Source organism: Salarias fasciatus, chromosome 11, assembly GCF_902148845.1.
Source record: "Salarias fasciatus chromosome 11, fSalaFa1.1, whole genome shotgun sequence".
NCBI lineage: Eukaryota > Metazoa > Chordata > Actinopteri > Blenniiformes > Blenniidae > Salarias > Salarias fasciatus.
The window spans coordinates 5723743-5743323 of record NC_043755.1 but is presented as its reverse complement, the minus strand read 5'-3'; the positions used below and the strand labels follow the sequence as shown (position 1 = coordinate 5743323).

Here is a 19581-nt window from a genome sequence, read left to right as displayed (position 1 = left end):
AGATATAAGCAACTGTCAAATTAGAGAAAGGCATTTAATATAGAGTTATCCTTATTTTGATAGCAGCAAAGTCAATAAGCGGAAGCTTAGTGGGAAGTATCCTGGACCGTAGGAAAGAGACCCCCACTCCATTTCCCCCCCTGTGTACAACCCACACATCCTCCCCAAATACTCCAGCCATTTATAAGGATTTCAGCAATTAAAATAATTGCAAAGTTCTCCATAGCAACCTAATTAAGAGTTTGGCCAGATATTTCTTGGCAGTAGTGAGCACTCTGTGTCAAGAGACATGGGTCATAGGGTTTAATCCTTGTCAGGCTTTTCAGTGTGTGGTTTGCATGTTCTCCCTGTGACGGTTTCTTCCCAGTATAAAAATCATGCATGCATTTCAGGATAATTGGCCTGTCTGTTTGTTTGCTCGCTCTGTGAAGGACAGGCAAGCTCTCCTGACTATGCCCTGCCTTCAATTATTTTTAGGTGGGATTATTCCAGCGCCCTTTAATTAGTGTAGACAAGAATGGACAGGATGGATATCCTTATTAAAAGATAAATTATAGTAATAAATGCATTAAGTCTTAACATTTCCCTGTGGGACTTATTTACTATTGTTATCATCGTAATTGATCTGTTTGCACTGGATGAACTCTCAGATGAAGATAAATGTTTTGTACAATTCATGATAGTAAGCAACATATTACTATATTATTTTCAAAACGTCAACATATCCAAATCATCATTAATACTGAACTCAGCCTGGACATTAATGCTGCTTTGTGTACAATTACTCTTGTAGTAAACGGCAGATAGACAATTCACACAGTCATCCAGCGCTGAGCCTTTAGTCCACCCCCTATCACTGTAAAATCCATGTGACTGCCACACACATCCCCACCAGGCCAAGCGTACTCTTTAAATGAGTTGCGCACTGCCACCTAGTGGAGCTTGAAGTGAAAGGTTACCACAGCCATTTTATTGCAAGCATAGTGAAAATATATCGTGAGAATTTTGATTATTGAAAACCATTCATTACCCTGGAGAAACCTGGCCAATAACATTAGTAAGTCTAAGCACTTTAATTAAATTTATTGGTATAGTGACTACATCCTGATATCCACTTAATCCACACAGTGATAGTAATAACACAAGTCAAAATATAGCTGTTAAACTTCAATACTGACTTTGGTAACAGTTTGAATTCACTCATGTTAATTGATTAGCATTTTGTACCATTCCATTGATATTGCAGTCAGTGACTTCAGTAACAGAAACAAAAGAAAAGCAAAATTATTACACTTAAGGTTTATTCATCGCTGAAATATAATGAACTACTGACTTATCAGTAAATAATGTGATAAAAATCTACTAAAACTAAGTTTCTTTAGAAGAAAGAAAACAAGGACTGACAGGTGTATGGACATTTCAGAAGTGAATAAAGTGACAAGATGTTCTTAAAATTCATCTTTCTTTAGAAGAAAAAAAAATGCTTGACAGTGAGAGTATGATTGCAACTCAGCAAAAAGTAAAAAGGTAGAAGGGGTGAGTATAAGATTGGCATAAAGACTGATTGGGTTACACATAAATACATGGAATATTACATTTGTTTCTATGATAGGTCCTTGTTTTTACACACGTGAAGTACTGTAGAAATAATCACCGCTAAAAAGAGCATACAAATAACGTGAGATAAACATGTGTTACAGTCCACTTGTTTAACCTGTTTTCAATCTCTTGGTATAAAAGCTAGGAATATTTTAAATAAATGAACTAAAGTGAAAATCATAAGCAAGGCTTCTTGTAAGTTTCTTCCTTTTGGCAGGAGAGGGATCCTTGTAATACTAATTACCAGCAACTTTGACATTTCATCTATAAGTGATTAAATCACAAGGGAATAGAGAGTAAGTTTAAAATCAAATTTACACTACAAACTTCAGGGGATATATTGAATAAACCATCACATACTGTAGGAGTGATATCACCTCAGCAAAAAACTTGACCAGAGAACAAACATGCACTGACAAACTATCAACCAAGGTTGTTGTCCTCATGTCCCTACTCCTAATAAATGCACTTTACATTTTTTTAAAAATCCTCAGAGCTTCTAAGTGAACAACAACAAGACAAATTACACAGCAGAGACGTTTATCATACAGCAAGAGGTGTAGCAGGAATTCTAGTTAAGGGGAGAGAGATACATTAGCAGGTCATTTCACCTAAACTTGTCTAATAACTGCACAGTGTCAGCCAAGCATAGTGTCAATGCACTTAAGGGGTTAATTAATGATCCTATGGAAACAGTCACATCTTTGAAAACACCTTCCAAAATAATCTGGAAGAAATTCTGGTGACACTTTTATAGGACACTCTACAGTAGTTGTTAACACACTCATTCTAATAGTCAGCAGAGTAGATGCACCAGAGAAATGAGGCAAATCCTCCTGAAGGCTAAGGAAGCCTTTCCAAGTCCCTTTTTTCCTTTCACTTTTCCATTTAAGAACTGAAATGTTCCTCTTGGATGCCACTCTTTTCAGATACCAGGAGTCTCAGTATCGGTATGGTCCCTGTAGGAATGACATCTCCTCGTGACTCTCACTGGTTTGTCTTTCTCCTGGTCTTTTTGCAAGCTTCAGCCTTTTGGCGTCTCCTCTCTGCAGTCCCTTGGCCCTGCGGCGGCAGGACACCTTGTGCCTGTGAAGGAGCGTAGCATTCCAAAAGCGTGCGGAGCAGCGTCGGCAGGAGAAAGACCCTCTGGCACGATGGGAGGCCCGATGAATGAATGCTGCCAACGGCCGGTGAGACTGCTTCCCACATACACTGCACCGTAGTCGCTGCTGAGAGCTCAAGGCTTTTCGTGGGTGCTTTACTGCCATGTGAACCAGCAGTCCCGCTTTACGGGAAAACACAGCATTGGGGCAAATGGGACAGCCATAACGTTTCACAGGGACTTTGAGAGACGACAGGATCTGTACCTTCATTCCACCAGAGTTGACAAGCTTATACCCACCACCACCTGATTCTCCTCCTCGCCTAATTGTCAAACGAAGAGAGCCTTGTTTTTTACTCGACTGGCCTCTTACTGTAAAACTTATCTTTTTCTTCTTTTTGATTCCATCAATCCTGACTAAATCTTGGGATTCCCACTTATTTTCCCTCCACTCTTTCCTGTCGGACTTTTTTTTTTTCTTCTTGTGCCGTCTTATTTCATCATTTGACGACTGGCTGCTGCAGTCAAGGTGTTGGTGGGACTGGGTACCTGACTGATGATGAAGATGATGGTGGGAGTGATGATGATGGTGATGCAGATGATGATGTTCAGTGGAGGGCAGTTCCGTGAGGGGCTGGAACGGGGCTGTAGTATGAAGTGTACGACTACGGGATCCAGCTGGATATATATGCTCTCCTTTCACCCCGGCCGGGGAATGCGGATGCTGGGGGGGCATGACGGTAGAATTAGGAGGTAGGGGCTGTGAGTAAGACGGGGCACTAGAGGCAGAGGTTTGGGCTGCCACATTGTCATAAAACAGGGGAGAATAACCAGCTGTTGGTTGTTGGGTTGCTTGTTGGTGGCTATGAGTTACAACGCTGAGACTCTGCCCTCCATGACCTTCAGTAGAAGGAGCCATCTGTAACAGAGCATTAGTGGCAGCCTCGCTCTCAGACGCTGACTGATTGACATCACTCCCACTTCTGTTGTCCCCAGACCCACCACTGCCTTCTTGCTGGTTGGATGATTCAGACCGGGTTATCCCATGCTGGGACTGCCTGTGTCGAGTAAGGCTATTGGAGTAAGCAAACGCTTTGCCACATACCTCACAGCAGAAGAGCTTTTCACCCCCCCCTTCATGAACCGTCTGGTGATGGGCAGTCAGATGGAAGTGATGGCGGAACGATTTCCAACATATAGCACAGGTGTAAAGTCGAGGCGGTGGTGGCGGCTGTGGTTCAGGTGGAGGCTGAGGCTGTGGCTGGGGGTTGGTTTCTTGAGGCTTGACATCTTGAGGGTAGGAGTAATAGGAGGAGGTGCTTGGTGCTTGGTTCTGGCTCCTGTCTTGGGCCACGCTACATTGAGGATTTGGATTAAAGCTGTTAAGGTTTTCTGGAGCAGGTGTTGTGGGCACCTCTTCTAGCTCCCCTTTCTGATGAAGTTTACTGTGCCTCCTGAGACTCTGGGAGTAACCAAACTCCTTTCCACAAATGCTGCATTTGTAATTCTTTGCCCCGGAGTGGACCGTTTGATGCTTGCTAAGGTGAAAAGCCTCTCTGAAATACTTTCCACAAACAGTGCAGTGATGGGGCTTTTCTCCAGTATGGATCCGATCATGTCTGCGTAGGGTCTCGCGGCGTGCAAATCCCTTTCCACAGACACTGCAGAGGTGAGTGCGTGGGAGCCCACTAGGACCCATTCTGGGGGTGTACTGCCTACGTTTGGGGGGCTGTCCGCCAGCAGCAGGATCCTTCTTAGCTCTCGGCTTGCGTGGGCGTTTTGGTTTGGCAGGAGGATTCTGTGTGTTGCTGCTCATTGCCTCCTGGCTCCCTCCACCTCTGTAATTCTTATCCAGGCCAGATGTAGACGACGGTGAGCCCAGAGGTCCTAAACCAAGACCACCTAGCAGACCTCCTATGATGTCTCCCCTATCATCCCCTCTATTTCCACTGCTACTAGCAGCTGTTATTGCAGAGATTGCATTATTGACAGAACTAGTGACATCATCCTCTGAGTCATCCAGAAGAGAAGAAAGGGGCAGATGGGGCTGTTGCTGCGGATGGTGGTGCTGGCTGTGGCTCTGTGAGTGTGGATGCAGTGTTGGGGCCAAGGGTGCCTTTCTCAGAGCAGGGCCCGCCATCCCACTTCCACAGGGGGAGGCGCCAGAGTAGCATGGAGATGGATTACCTTGAGAACGGTGGTCATCATGGTAGCCTGTGTAACGATTCCGAGAGTAGTCAGTGGGGTATTTACCATCTGTTCTGTCCCTGTCATTTGAATTCCCTCCCCTTCCAGACTGAAACAGACCATCACATCCTAAACTTGATTTTGGTTCACCTTCCCCCACAATGATTACACCATCCTCTTCCTCAGTTTTCCCATAAATAACCGCTCTATTGCTCTGATAAGTTCCCCCTCCTCCATTACCTCCTCCACCCCCTCCCCCAACTCTGTCCTCACCCTCAGTTCCTGTCTTGCTGCCCCGTTGCTTGGGTCCCCTCCCTGGCTTGCCGCAGGTGCCTGAGGCAGCATGGTTGAGCAGAGAGGTGCTTTCGCGAAAGGCACGACCACAGGCAGGACATCGGAATGGTTTTTCCTCATGTATCTTCTCATGGCGTGTCAGTGACTCTCTACGATTAAAAGCCCGAGAGCAGGTGGAGCAGGCATATGGGCGGGCAGACGAGTGTATAACACCGTGTTGCAGGAGGTGCCCTTTTTTCTTAAAGCTTTTGCTACAATCGGGGCAATTAAATACTTTGTCTGGGCTATGACAAGTATTGGAGGAGGGCTGAGGAGTTTCTTGGGTTGAGTGGGGAAGGCTTGGGTCAGGTTGTGATTTAATATGAACAGGGTTAGGGCCAGTAGTGGCAGTATTGCTAGTACCTGCAGCTGTGGGCTCATGCATGCGCAAATGCCTGCGAAGACTTGAAAGGTGAGGGAAGCTTTTGCCACACTCTCCACAGCTATAAATGGGCTCTGAATCAGATTCTGTGGCATTAGGTTGCATTGAGCTCTGGTTATCAGATTTAGAAAGGTGAGAATTATTAGTAACTAAAACTGAGGCAGCAGTGGAAGAGGGAGCAGAGGAGGAGGAGGAAGAAACTACTGATGAGGATGAAGATGATGAGGTAAGTAGGGATGATGGGTCTCCACCCATATTTGACAGGCCAACACCACTCCCAATTAAAGCCGGAGGCTGACCGTGACTAAGCCCTCCATTACTAGTAGTGCTGGGATTACCACTGTGGCCACCGTGCCCATGGTTGCTACTGCTATTACTACTACTATCGGATTTTCTTTGCGGCAAATAGCCAGCCATAGCCTTCTTCCTCCGACTGCTACTGGTACTACTTCCACCTCCACCACTTTCACCTTTGCCATCATCTTTTGATAAAGATAAATGAAGTGGCAAAGGGAGGGGCAAGCCCGCTTCCTGCTGCATCAGAGAGGCTATCTGATTTGATGAGAGTACAGGAATGCCCTGGAAGTCAAAGCTACCCAGTGACGATGGCTGGGAACCTGGGTGGAGAGGATGATGAGGATGGGAATGAGAGTGAGGATGAGAGAGGGTGTGAGGAGGAAGTTGTTGCTGTTGGGGAGGCTGCTGTGGAGTCTGCTGTGATTGGGGAGTGGAGTGGGCATGTGAGTGGGAAGAATGCAAAGCAGGAGGTGGAGCAAGGCTAGTACTAGGTTCCGCACCTGTTTGACTTAAACCAATCCCTAAGTGGTTATGGGTTCCCTGTTGGACAAGAAACTGCTCTAAACTAGCATTAGCAGGCACGCCAGAAAGAAAGTATTGATTAGCAGCTAACATGCAACTAAACTGTTGGTGAAGGCTTCGTGCATCAGACTGGGCCCCAACTAACTGGTGTCCCAATGAGCTGACTGCACTGCTGCTAGGAGGGTTGTTAGAAGTGGCCACAGAGGTTGAAGGGGAGGGAGAGGAAGAGGAAGGGCCAGGTGATGCTTGGGGTACAGAAAGGCCAGGATGTAGAGGAGGAGGGGGTGGAGGTGCTGATGTTACTAATCCTCCTAATCCCCCAGCACTACCACTACTGCTACTTCCCCCAGCAAAGTGCTCAAATCTGCCTACACCAGGGTGTAGCTGCTCCTGTGCTAGTGCTGCCTCAGACGGGTGGAAAGAGCGCAGGAACTGTGGGTAGCCTGAAGAATGACTTGTACTGCTGCTGCTGCTGCTGCTGCTCATCTTGCTTGACTTTGAACGAGAGCTCTGAGATGAGGAAGCCTGTTGTTGTAAAGGTGGGGGAGGAGGGGCACTCATCTTGGCAAAAATGGAGGCAGAATCAGAAAAGGCGTTACCTCTAGACCCCTGCAGGGGGCCCAAGCCAAGTCCAGACAGAAGAGCTCCAGAAGACTCAGCCTGCTGCTGCTGCTGCTGCTGAAGTTGATGCTGGTGAAGTTGCACTTGCTGCTGATGCTGCAGTTGTCGATCTAAACCAAGGCCTTTGAACTGGTGGGCCTGGTGCCCACTTAACATCTCTATAATGTCCAGATTGTATTTTCCAAATTGGAACATTTCCCACTCAATGGCACATATGGGTGCAGGTGCCAAACCTCCAGCACTAGGGGTGGCAACAATAATTCCACCACTCACTGGTGAAAGACAAACGTCACCCTCAAAGTGAGGCTTTGCTACTATTCTGTATCCAGAACTAATCAAACGAGAGCTTTATTTTAAGTTCATCTCTCAACATTGTTAGTCTGCTGCTGCTACTTCCTGTTGATCATTCACTGCCCACAGTCTACTTCCAAAATAAGTGGGGTAGCTGAGATGATAAGTTGATGATCAAAGGGTAAAAAGTGTCTTTTGGAAAGGTAGTTGAGTTCCGGCTAATCATAAAAAAAAAAATTGCTTAATTTTTTTATTGAGAAGCAGTTCAAAAGACTTCTTCTTCCTTCCTCTGAGAATAACTGCGTTGATATTTTCCTTCACCTATGCAAGATTCCTCATCCGTGTTCGGCCAAGAAGTTCCTACAGCTGAAAACACAAAATTCAACAAGTATGACAGTCATAGAGGGCGTACATCATAAACAAACAACAGTCTCTCACTCAGAGGCTTTTCAGTTAAATCAAGTGCTCAATCAATGACAGTGAATCCGTAACAAAAACCTTATAACTCACTGCCAATTTTCAAGAACCAATGCCATATTTGTTATTGCCACAATATTTATGTAAGGAGATTTTGATATCAATCATAAATTCAGGTGCATCTAAAAAGTGTAAAAAAGGAAGTGTTTTTGTATGGCTCGATTAACAGTATGTTATATTTGAGATTTACTGCACAAACCGAAATACTTTTAAGTCCTTCTTTTGTTTAACTCGGTGTAAAGTTATCTTTAAGTCAGTACAGTATCTCCAAATATTGCAGTAGTTCAAAAGATCGGATGTTTGTTCATTTGAAGAGGTTACACTAATTCAACCAAAAAAAGGAAAAATGCTTTAAGCATTTTAGTTTTTAAGGTTATGGATGTACTAATAACTGTGTGTGCACGTGTTGGGGGGACTATAAACTTTTTAAATAGTACTGAAAAGTCAACATTTTTGCTATGTCAAAATATAACTAATAAAATATTTCTGTATCTTGTGATCACACAGAAAAGATCAGCAGTAAAATCATTGTGTGTGTCAAACACCTGGTATACTACAGGAAATACAAAGAAAGTGATTAAAAAAAACAGAATAAATCAGGATCCTTCTTTATAAACATCCCCACATACAAAAGCAACTACAAAGGGATTAGTGAATAGTTTGCATTTTCTATTTTGTAATAACTCACCATGTAGCAGATCTGCTGGAGTGCAGCCCAAGTGGAATAGATGCATAAATTCCAATTGTTTGTATTGTTAAGATTTATATTTACAATGGGATGCAAAGTTAGTTTCGCAATTATTGTGTCTGTTCATTTATATCAGTGCTTTGTGTTTGTGAGAAAAGACAAAACCTACACTCTTACATGTTGTCCTAGCTGACCCTGTAACATTTTCAGCCTGCAGCAGCTCTATGTGGTGGATCACATTTTCTTTTACTGTATAAATACAATATGTGTGGGTACTGTGCCAGCACTAAATGTTTAGGGAAAAAAGCACACGGACAGAATAGAGAGGTGTGTGGAAGTCCTCTATGAAAAAAGTACAATAGAGGATAGACTATGATTGAGGTCAGGGTGAATGCAGGCGTACTTATGTAACAGATTATTTAGAATTCAGCAACATAACTACAGACTGGTGAGGTTTATTCAACATTAAGTTAAATAATTGTATTGATCCCCTTGGGGAGATTATTCCTTTGCATTTGGTACATCCTATTTATCACTCACTTTAACTACACATAGTAGGATCAGTTGAGCAGATGGGGTTTAGTGGTGATGGTGATGAGCAGTGGCTTCCAATTCCCCCATAAGAATATCATTCCCTCCAGAGACCTGAAGCAAAGACCTTCCAGCTTCTATAACGACTAATCCACCACTCCTTTTTTATGATAAAGGCACTGTTAAAAATCATTTGCAGCACCATTACAGTGGCCATCTAAAACTGTGGAAACTCATTTTTAATAATTAACCTCAAATTTCATTTGAAAATGAAATGTAGTTGCTACTGTGGTATTTAGTGACCGAAATCTGGATGGAAAATATAATTTAGTCTGAAGAACCCTTTTGAAGTCATATTCCGGCATATTTCAGAATTTAACATGCCATTGTCAGTTCTGTATTCAGGACTTATTTCTCAGCATGGAAGTAATCTCCGCCTTTTCCAAAGGAATCCAAAATTAGAAAGCAAAAATTAATGTCTTTAAAGACAGGTCACACTGTACCACCAAACGTTAATTTTCATTTGATTCAAGTTTAAAATTTGGATGAGGATCTTTTCATCTGAATAATTTTTTTGAAGGCACTTAATTTTTTTTTTTTTGTGGTTGTGTGTTTTCCCTCCCAATAGTCCCACAGGAATACGTGTATATGTATATAAACGTGTCACAAACCATCTTATGAAATTCTACTTGACCTTGTCTGGTGCACATATATCTGATGGAAACATCAGTCGTATATGCAGTTCAGCAGTGACGAGATCCACGGCACATTACTTTGCACAAATGCACACACTGCACAGTTTTACATTCATTTGTGAATTGCACTCAAGAATAAAAAAATGCTACATCTTCTCTGCTAATGCCAAACACTTCTTCTTTTGGGCTGTTGAGACTTCCTTTGATTGATTGGACGATTGATTTAGCAATGCATTTATTTATTAAACAGTAGCCTCAGTATATTTAAAACGACCTATATTGGCACAAAGGCGTAGCGCAGCCTCCTCATGGTGGTCACCAGCCTGTTCTCACGCTGCTGTGTTCCTGTTGTGTTGGTCTCTTTGACATGAACATTATGGCCAAGCTGCTCCAGTAACTTTTCAATGAGGCTGAGGTCAGAATTGCTGGCAGGCTGTTCTATCCTCAAATTCTAGAGGTCGTCCCTGCACTACTAGGGGCACTGGAGGCCTGACAAATCAGGGCTTGCAATAGCATATGACTTATTGCCAATAACTGTTGCTGCAATATTGTTATCACAATCCACCAAACACAAGCTTCCTTGCTTTTAGTGCATAGTTTCATTTCCAAACCTCTACTGTTTGGTATTCTAAAGTTGATAGCCAAGGAAGAATCTGTATGTACAGATCAAGTTGTTTCATAGCTGAGCATTATAAACAGTTGGGCTTCTCATCTCAGATTTAATTATTTTCCATGTTAGACCACATCAGAAAACAAAAACCTAAATTCTAGTAATCTGGAGTCAAGATTATGGTGCATCTTTTTGTTATTTGTGGCTGCAGTCCATATATAAACAGCAGATTCTTATTTGTTGCAATTTAAGTAATTTCTGCTACTTTGTACACTTTTAGCAACGCCTTTACTCGATAACAATGAAACTAAACAACCACAGCAAGTTTTACAACAACTGGCAGAGGGTTTTAGCGTTATTAACATAAATTTGCATAAATATCTAGAATGATTATTTGGACAGCGAAAGCTGTACATTGAAAGCTGAGTATTTGAATTTTCTATTGATTTGCCTGTGAAGAAGGACAAAAGTGCAGCACCCATGGTGGCACCCCTCACTCTCACTGTGGCTCACCTCTTTTATAATCTTACCGTTTCCTCGAGTTGAAGCGATGAATGCAGCGACGACTGAGGTCCTGTGGCAGTTGAAGAAGATAATCTAGCACACATTAATTTGACTTTCATTTTAGAATAAACCGGCGATCCTGTGAAGAAGGCAAAAAAACAAAACAAAAAAAAAACAAGCTAAATTAAACAGCAGTCCCTCACTCCGACTGTACAATGTAAACATTAGCGGTGCGTTCGTAATAACAGATGCACGAGAGCAAGAAGCGCCCTCAAACTGTATTGGACGATATTTGTAGGGAAAAAAAAAAGGAAAGCATTGGTTGCGCTTGCATGCAAAACTTCACGGTTCTCTTTAGCATCATGTTGTACTCGGCGTGTTTGGCTATTTGGAGCCACACGCAGTCTGTAAATTCACAGAGGCGCCGCGGCTAACGCTAGCCTACATTTCCAAAGCACAATGTTATCCATCCGCTAACATGACGACGCCTCCGCTTAGCACATACATCTGCGTAAACCTACATTCAGAGAAATGTTTACCTACGCATCCAGCTCCGGAGCACAGCGGCGGATGGATGAGGCCTGGCACGCCTTCTTCGAGCCGCCTGGCTAGCTATCGGCCGCTTCCATTTCTGCGTGCTGTTTTCCAGTCGTTAGCCACAGCCATTTTCACTGATGCTGAGCGGGGAGAGCGCCCACAGCGATCCCCCTCCGAATCACCGCCGGCCCGCTCCGCAGCTGCACCGCGGCCGCCTCATCACAACGGCTCGCGCCGGCACGGAGCTTTTTGCTGAGTGTTTCGACGGCCGAGGGAGATTTAGATGGTCGGTGGTGGTATTTTTTGGGGGGTAAAAGTGAGTGACGTGTGCTCCCTTAACATTGGTCCTTTCCGGCCCTTGTAATGTTTCCGGGTAGCGGCAGCGGGGCTCGCGCTCGGTTCTTCAGGGCTCGGAGCGGAGAACCGTCACTCTCAAACCGAGGAGCCGCCACCGCACAATGTCCACATTTTAACTTCTTTCTCCATATTAGTTAATCTAGTTATATTAAAAAAAATATTTTGCCATGTTAATTATCTTCCCTCGTGCTCAATTATGCATTTTGCCTCGAAGGCCTGAAAATGTTTAAAAAAGTAAAGTTAAAATAAGTCTAACTATTCATTTACTGTGTATCAATAAATCACCAGCATATTAGATCTGTAACTGATAAGCTCAGTAAATAAATGCTTCATAGTGAGAATGTCACTGGTTAAAGTCCAGCTGGTGGACTCCCTGTGTGGAGTTTGCATGTTCTCCCTGTTTTCTCCCACAGTCCCTTAACTATACATGTGAGACTAAATTGCATCAACCCATACAACTGCGATGCTGCTTCATCCTGTTGAGAATCAGGTTGTTGGAGCCAATCCCAGCTGGACAGGTCGACAGTCCATCACAGGGAAAACACACACACACAGGGAGAGAACATGTTAACTCCACAGCCATGACCTCCGCTGTGAGGCCACATTGCTAACCACTGCACCATCATGCAACCCTTTTTGAGGCTGCAAGTGACTCTAATTGCCTGAATGTGACTGTGTCTCTGTTAGTTCTGACTGGTGCGGAGTCATCTCAGCTCCAGGACTCCACGACCCTGAATTGGATGCAGCGATACAGAAGACAGAACAGCCCTCTGTAACCTGGTCTGCTTAGACAGACAAAATCAGGTAATACACAGTTGTTTATCTACCTTTCATCTAGTAATTACTTCACTCACATGCCATTGCCACAAGTGGAAAGGTAGCTCAGATGCACCCAGCGTAATGTTGCTTTGAGTGTATTGAATTACCATGAAAATAGATGTGTAAAAAACAATCAAATTAAAATGGTCCTCTAAAACTTCTCAAAATATCATTACTATCAGAGTGACAGTAATATGAGATAGTGAGAGTCTGGAGATGTCTCATTATTGTTGACATGTCTGACCCATTGTGCATTCTCATGTGTTATTGCTATTTACCACAGGTGAAATAGAGGACTGAAAAACGTCTTTAGTGAAACTCCTGTTAAATTTATTGAACTGAACTCATTTCAGTTAGGGTACTCAAGTCAAATTACAAATTACTCCTCTCCAAGAATGCGCAGTTACTTTTTAAGAGGATTGAATTGTGTTCCCAATACCATGCATTAAATTGCATATAACATAAAAATTATATTTTAAAACAAACATATTTATGGTAAATTATACCGGTCTACTGAATGCTTTTTTCCTTGACAATGTTGTGATGTTTTTTTTAATTATTATTTTGTAACCGTCTTTTAACTTTTTCATCATGTGCTATGACCTTGGGTGTCTTGAAAGGTTCTTACAAATAAAATGTGCTATTATGCTCACATGACATCCCTGTGGCTTTTTCTTTCTTTGGGGAGCAGAGCCAATCCAGCCTGATTATGGGTGAAGGCTAGTTTTGTCATGTGAAGCATTAAGAATGGAGCTAAAACAGGTCAAACAGTTAATGTGGCTGAAATAGCAAGAGGACTTTTTTTTTGAGTCAAATTCAAAATAGCAAAAATCAACTGAATCTATTAAAGTAGGCAAACAAAAGGCTGTAGTCAAAGTAAACTATGAACTTGAAGTGATTTCTCCAAGAAGATTATAGAAGGTTATTAAAAGAAACCACTTCTCTACCTCACAGTCAGTGTACCTGATTGACAATTTCCACCAGAAATATATATCCGTACAGCTGATCGTGTTTATATTATGCACAGAAGTATTAATAGTAACTTTAGCCCCACACTAAAACACGGTTCACCTCAACATTTATTGATTTCCCCTAATTGGAACCTCCATTTTTGTCCTCACAGTCGAGTCCCCATTAGTTAGTGTGGTGTAGTTCCCAGCCAATACAGAATGATGCAGACGGACACACACACCGCAAATGTAGTAGTCTAATGCCATTTTTTTAACCTTTTCCTGCAAATGTGTAATCATCCTGGGCGACAGTTTAAAGAAATGGCCAAATCCTGTAGTGTGTGTGTGTGGGAGGCTTATATACAGTTTCAGTGATTTGTTGAGCGACGCTTTGGACGCCGATGATAGAATACTCATCATGTCATCACCTGGAATAGTTTTCAGATCTAATTTCAACATGTACGAATGAAGTTCGACTGATTAGAAAAATAAACGAATTTAATCGGTTGCATCCTATCAGAAGTCACCTTTGCTCTTGTGAAGGCTCCCACGGGAGGACGAGTCACCATCTCAGAGCTCAACATTTAACTGTACATCACATTTTTAGCAACTATCAGAGCTGCAGGCTCTTCCCAACATCACCAGTTCAGGCACTGCACAAGTCATGCCTTTATTTTAAGACATCTGCAAAAGGATATTGCAAAGGGAGAGCAGGGCTGAGGAGACATGCTTCGACTGAGAAACACAGGAACATTACATCAGTGGGAATTCGTACTTTGCTTTGATGAGTCCACATTTGAAGGTTTTTTTTTTTTTATGTGTTTTTTGAAGATAGAGAGAAGGTGAACGGATGGTATCTGCATGTGTGGTTCCCACCTTGAAGCGCAGAGGAGGAGGTGTGACAGTGTGAGGGGTTTGCTGCTGGCGCTCTCAGAGATTTATCCAGAATTTTAGAGGACACTTAAATCGAAGCGGCTTCCACAACATCCTGTGTGAACAAACCACCGTGTCTGGTTTGAGGCCATCGCTGGACACAGTTTGAAGGTCTCAAGCGGCAGTTTGACCTTAACAGTCATCCAGTGGTAGTCTGACTAAAATGGCTTTGAAAGACTTGAATCCTCTCATGAAAAAATATAAACAACAAGCCAATTAGTGTACTTTTATGTATTTGTTTGTTTAAGGGTATTCCATGCATGTTACTTCATAGTTTTAATGGATTCAGTTTTACTCTGAACTATAATTTCTTTTTTAAAGAAGGCAAAATTGAGATTACACATTAAATCAGTTGGACTGTACTAACCTTTTTGTAATTATATTGGCGTTTTAACTGTCGGACCATGTGCACATTGTATCCATTGATAACAAAAGTTATCTGCAAATAGTCTAGCATGAGTATGTTCTGCTTTCTTTAGCATACTCGACACATTAGTCAGCCCTGTGCAAGTTAACAGAAATAGATTTATGGGTGAATATGTGCTATTGAGAGCAAAGACTTCATCCTCTGTTCATCTTTGAGCCACTGAACCTCCTGCTGGTGAAATCTGTAAATTACATTGTGATGTATCTGAGGCTGAGACTGCCAAAGTCAAACATAATATTTCTAAGCCCCTTGTGTACCTCATATAAAAAAAAAAAAATGAAATCTGTATCAGAACAATGGCAGGCGTCTGCGCTTTCATTTAAGCCTTCGTACATCTCAAAGCAATAAATGTATTCACAGGAGGTTTTGAATATGAGCTGCACAGCTCTCATCTCACCGTAAGGATCCATCCTGATATAACTCTGCGCAGATCATCTGGAGCTGTGAAATATAGAAAAACAATTTCCTCTTTCCATTTCATTAAAAGTCATCTGCTTCCAGTTGCACTGAAGGCCCACTGAAGCTGCAGCATCTCCCAGCTGAACTGGGTTTTTATCATAGACACACTGCACACACTCACTCACACACACACAGAGCATGTCTCAGAGCTGTGCATTATGTCGACGTACAATATGTACTGTATTTGTAGCTGAGTTATTTGGATTGTTTTGTATCTATTCCTGTTTTAGTTGTATTTTTCATAGTTGTATTTCTTGTTTTGTAATATGTTTAAATCATACTCCTCATGTGCAGCACTTTGTTTCAACCATAGTTGTTTGAAAATGCTATATATATTAATAAAAATGGTACAGTGAAATAGTTTTCTTGGCATGGTCATGTCAGTACAATTTTTTTTTTTCCTTTCACTGTATCCTATCTCATTTTCGGATTATTTCACTTCACTTGAACTATTTGATCAGAATCTTTCTTGTGTATTGATCACAATGTATACATGAAAAACACACGGTCAGCTTCTGAAATGTCAGACCGGAAAAACAGCTCACTGGTGCAAAAAGAAAACCTCACCTTTAAAACTGGGATGCTTGAAAATGCATTCGTAATCATGTAAAAGTTGAATGCACTTCTAATTATTTATATAAAAAAAATAGACAGCAATGCTAATAGGCACTGAACTGTGTGCCTTTACCCTACAGTGTATGATGTTGCCAATAATTACTTGACCATTTTCACTGCTTGACTTTTACTTGTATTCAACTATTTTTGCACTGTGGTGCTGCTACATTTATGTAAGTGATGATTCTAGATGCTTCCTCCACCCGGAGAAAATCAGCCTGCCACGTATTTTCGTTCGAAAATAGTCTCAAATTAACTTCATTACATAGCTAATTAGTCATACTTATGAGATGCCAGGATTTCCTTTGTGCAGCCACTGAACACAGATGTCGGTCGGAAGTCTGATGCATTGCCAAAAAGATTGACAGATAGGTTTGAGAAGCCTGGCACTCGAGAGGCTGTGCAGGTATTATGATGTGCTCTAAAACACTGTCTCGGGGAGGAACTAATGAAGTGTAATTTTTGATCATTTAGTTTGATGGGTTAGGAATATATTTAACAGCCTCCAAACTAGTCTGATTTGGAATGCGGTGGATACAAATGTGACATATCAACTGAGTAATATGTCTTTGTATCAAAAATACTGAAAAAAGCACTTTCCTTTTCATGAGGTGGTTTAAATTCCAAAATAAGGTAGTGTGGAAAAGTCGTGTGTTATAAAACTGGTTGAATTCATTGTAATTGCTTCCTGCTTCCTCAGACTATAACTAAGCCATTTTATTTAGATAAATGATCAAAGTTCATTCTTTACAAAGGATGACTACTTGGCTCTTTGTATAACAGCATCACCAACATTTAACTTCGGATGGTGTTGAAACTCCAAACCTCCCCGACGTGAGACGTATGCTGCCTGTGGCAACTGCAAAACCTCCACGCCAACAACAAAAAAAATAATTCTATGTTTTAAGTGTTCAGGCCAAGAATGATGAGAAATGCAAAAAGTATGAATGATGCAAGAAATCTCTCACACTCCTGAATGAAGGACAAAACGTTTTTCCCACCAACTTTATTGTACAAATTCTTTGTAAGTCACTGTCGTATCCAAGAGATCAATGCATTGAACAATAAGAAAAGGGCTGTTTTTTCAAATTTATAGGCATGAAAATAAATCCTTGAATTTTCATTAGTGGACACTGTCCCTGTCCATGTCAAGTGGCCATTAACAATTCTCCCTTCTAAATGAATTCATAATGGTAAAAAATATACACCATATTCATTCATTTCTGTCTGGAAACAACCTTGTGTAAGCTGACTTGTCTGTATATTACTTCTTAGTTGTCAAAAAGAAAAAAAAAAAGAAAAGAAAGAATCCCCTTTGAGCCCTCTGAGAGGCTATGGCGATAAAAAGACAACAAAATGTTATGAGTTTGGCACTGTACAATTCATTAAATACTAACACAGATTTTTTTTTTAATCTTCAAATTAATGTCAAATAGATCACTCAAAATATTCTGATTGTACTAGCTATACAAAATACAATACTTGCACAAATTAGATTAACCATTTATAAAATCATGATAATGAGCTTCGATGGATATGGCTTGTGAGATATTACAGACTTTGCTACAGACCTTTTGTGGCTCTATTTAAAAAACTCTAATACTACTGTATGTCACCTGTCCTATTTCCCTGAAAAAAGATACTGCATTCAAAGCATCCAGGTTTCCATTAGATCGTTCTTTATCCAACCTGTGTAATAAACATTCATCCAAACACACATACATTATGGCATCATGGGTGTAGCTCGTACGAAGCCCAGAAGGAATCGGGTCAGGCTGCTGCTGCTGCGGCTGAGGCGGCAGACTTCCTGTGGCAAGAGTAACATCCCCAACGTCCCTACTCGTCACCGTCAATCCAAACACCGTCGTACATTTAGAAGGCTGCAGATTTTTTTTTTCTTTTTGTAAATACATGTTTTTGTACCAGAGTGGAAACCTAAGTAAATCACTTGAGATCAAGAAGTCATAAGGCTGATGTCTAGGCACAGTACATACAGCTGGAGGATGGCCATACAAGCACTGATGACCTTAAAATCCAGGCATGGTGTAAAATGCCTCTCAATGAAATGGAGCTGGCATGCATCAATATTTGGAATGTTTTAAAAACTTTAATCTATGACCAGATGTATGAAAAACCAACTAGTCGTGAGAATGCTAGTTATCTAAAAACAATAAACACTTAAATCCCACCAAGTAAAAGAACATCACATCATAAGATAATTGTTAATAATAACCATAACAGTTATAATAATTATTCATAATAACACTCCATCATATTCATAACAACTACATTTAGCACTGTGTATAGGAAGATTGTCCAAATGAAGTCTGTGTTTCTGTTTGTCAGCATTTCGTCTCTGTGTCCATCCACATGACTGAACAAAAACTGAGCAGTAACCAGTTCCTTCTCTCATCTGCGTAATAACCTTTTGATTTCTGTTGATAAAAAAAAAAAAATAAAATAAACAAAAAAACAATCCTCTCTCAACACAATGGCTTCCATTGATCAGTCACGCTTCCAGCTGCGCTCGTACAGAATGTAATCCTTGAGGACATGGTACAAAGTAGGTTTGTATCTGGTGCAAATAATCAGGGGAAAGATTTGTGCAAAAAGTTTTGTCTCCGTGTTTCTCTTTGAACTGTGCTTAAATTGCTCTTGTTTTTTGTACACATTAATACTTAATACATCATGACAATATCAACACAAAATCAATAGAAAGAGAATTTCATATGGACCACAGATATCACATACTACAGTAAATAGGATAGGATAGCCCTTAGTATTGATAAGCAGTGTTATTGATGAATTTATTTTTTGTATATTTTCTTGGTTTTTTTTTTAATGTTTTTCTTGTTTTGTTTTTTTTTTTTGTTTTTTCTTGAATTCATACTGGCTGAAGTGCGTTATCATACAGCAAGTTCTTTGTCTTGAGGACGGGAGGGGGATTCCTGACCATCCGAGTCTCTTATGGCACACTGGGAGCCATGCAGGAGAAGGCCTCGGGGCGCCCGTCGCTCCTGATTCAGTGGTTTTCGGCTCGTCAAGCCGATTCTTTTGACTGTACAAAATATCACTGACTTGTATAATTTGTCACCGAGTTATGGTAATAAAATGGTGATTGTCAGACCAGCTTCCTCTGTGGCATTTTCTTTGTTTCTCCTTAAATGGCTTTGAAGGACAGTTGTGTAAGTGCAACCTCTGCATCGTGTTCTATACATTTGTGCTCTGTAGAAAAAAACCATTATCCATCACACACAACCCACTTTAAAGCAAGTCGACCCTTAAACACATACTGTTATCTATGGATTGTGTATGTTTTATCTTCCTTTCATGATGGATGGCTCAATAGTATTTGGTAGCCCATTGTTTTCACAGGTAGATCCTGATCTATAGATGGGAACATTGGGGAGATTTTACCCCGAATGTGATCTAAAAATCAGTTTACGCGCCTGTAATGTAACAGTGATCAGAGTGTGAGTTCCTCTGGGAATGATCTGTAAGGTCACAAGGAAATCGAGGCAGCCCAGGCATCGGATTTGTAATGTGGGTATGTCCGCAGTTTGAATCAGGTATGGAGTCCTGCCAACGTGGTCAGGCTGCGTGTTGCTCGACCCTCGTCTGTGCTTTTACACAGGCATTACAGTC

The 19581-nt window shown here is 41.5% G+C and overlaps 1 protein-coding gene across 3 annotated transcripts; it reads right to left on the bottom strand.

Moving 5' to 3' along the window:
• Positions 1 to 948: 948 nt before the first annotated feature.
• LOC115397418 (zinc finger protein 850) lies at positions 949 to 11753 on the bottom strand. Of its 3 annotated transcripts, XM_030103715.1 has the most exons (4): positions 11379 to 11735; positions 10866 to 10978; positions 7022 to 7700; positions 949 to 4915 (listed from the first exon to the last, which is right to left on the bottom strand). In XM_030103715.1, the coding sequence occupies exons 3-4, from the start codon at positions 7236 to 7238 to the stop codon at positions 2541 to 2543; spliced, it is 2592 nt and encodes an 863-aa protein (XP_029959575.1). In that variant the 5' UTR covers positions 7239 to 7700; positions 10866 to 10978; positions 11379 to 11735; the 3' UTR covers positions 949 to 2540. The 3 variants fall into 3 exon arrangements, with proteins under 3 accessions (XP_029959575.1, XP_029959573.1, XP_029959574.1); XM_030103713.1 differs by having other exon boundaries at positions 949 to 7700; positions 11379 to 11753; XM_030103714.1 differs by having other exon boundaries at positions 949 to 7700; positions 11383 to 11753.
• Positions 11754 to 19581: the final 7828 nt, after the last annotated feature.

What these genes read in the sequence shown, in the direction of transcription:
- LOC115397418 (XM_030103713.1), bottom strand. Translation starts at nt 7,238, where the DNA reads ATGTTCCAATTTGGAAAATACAATCTGGACATTATAGAGATGTTAAGT.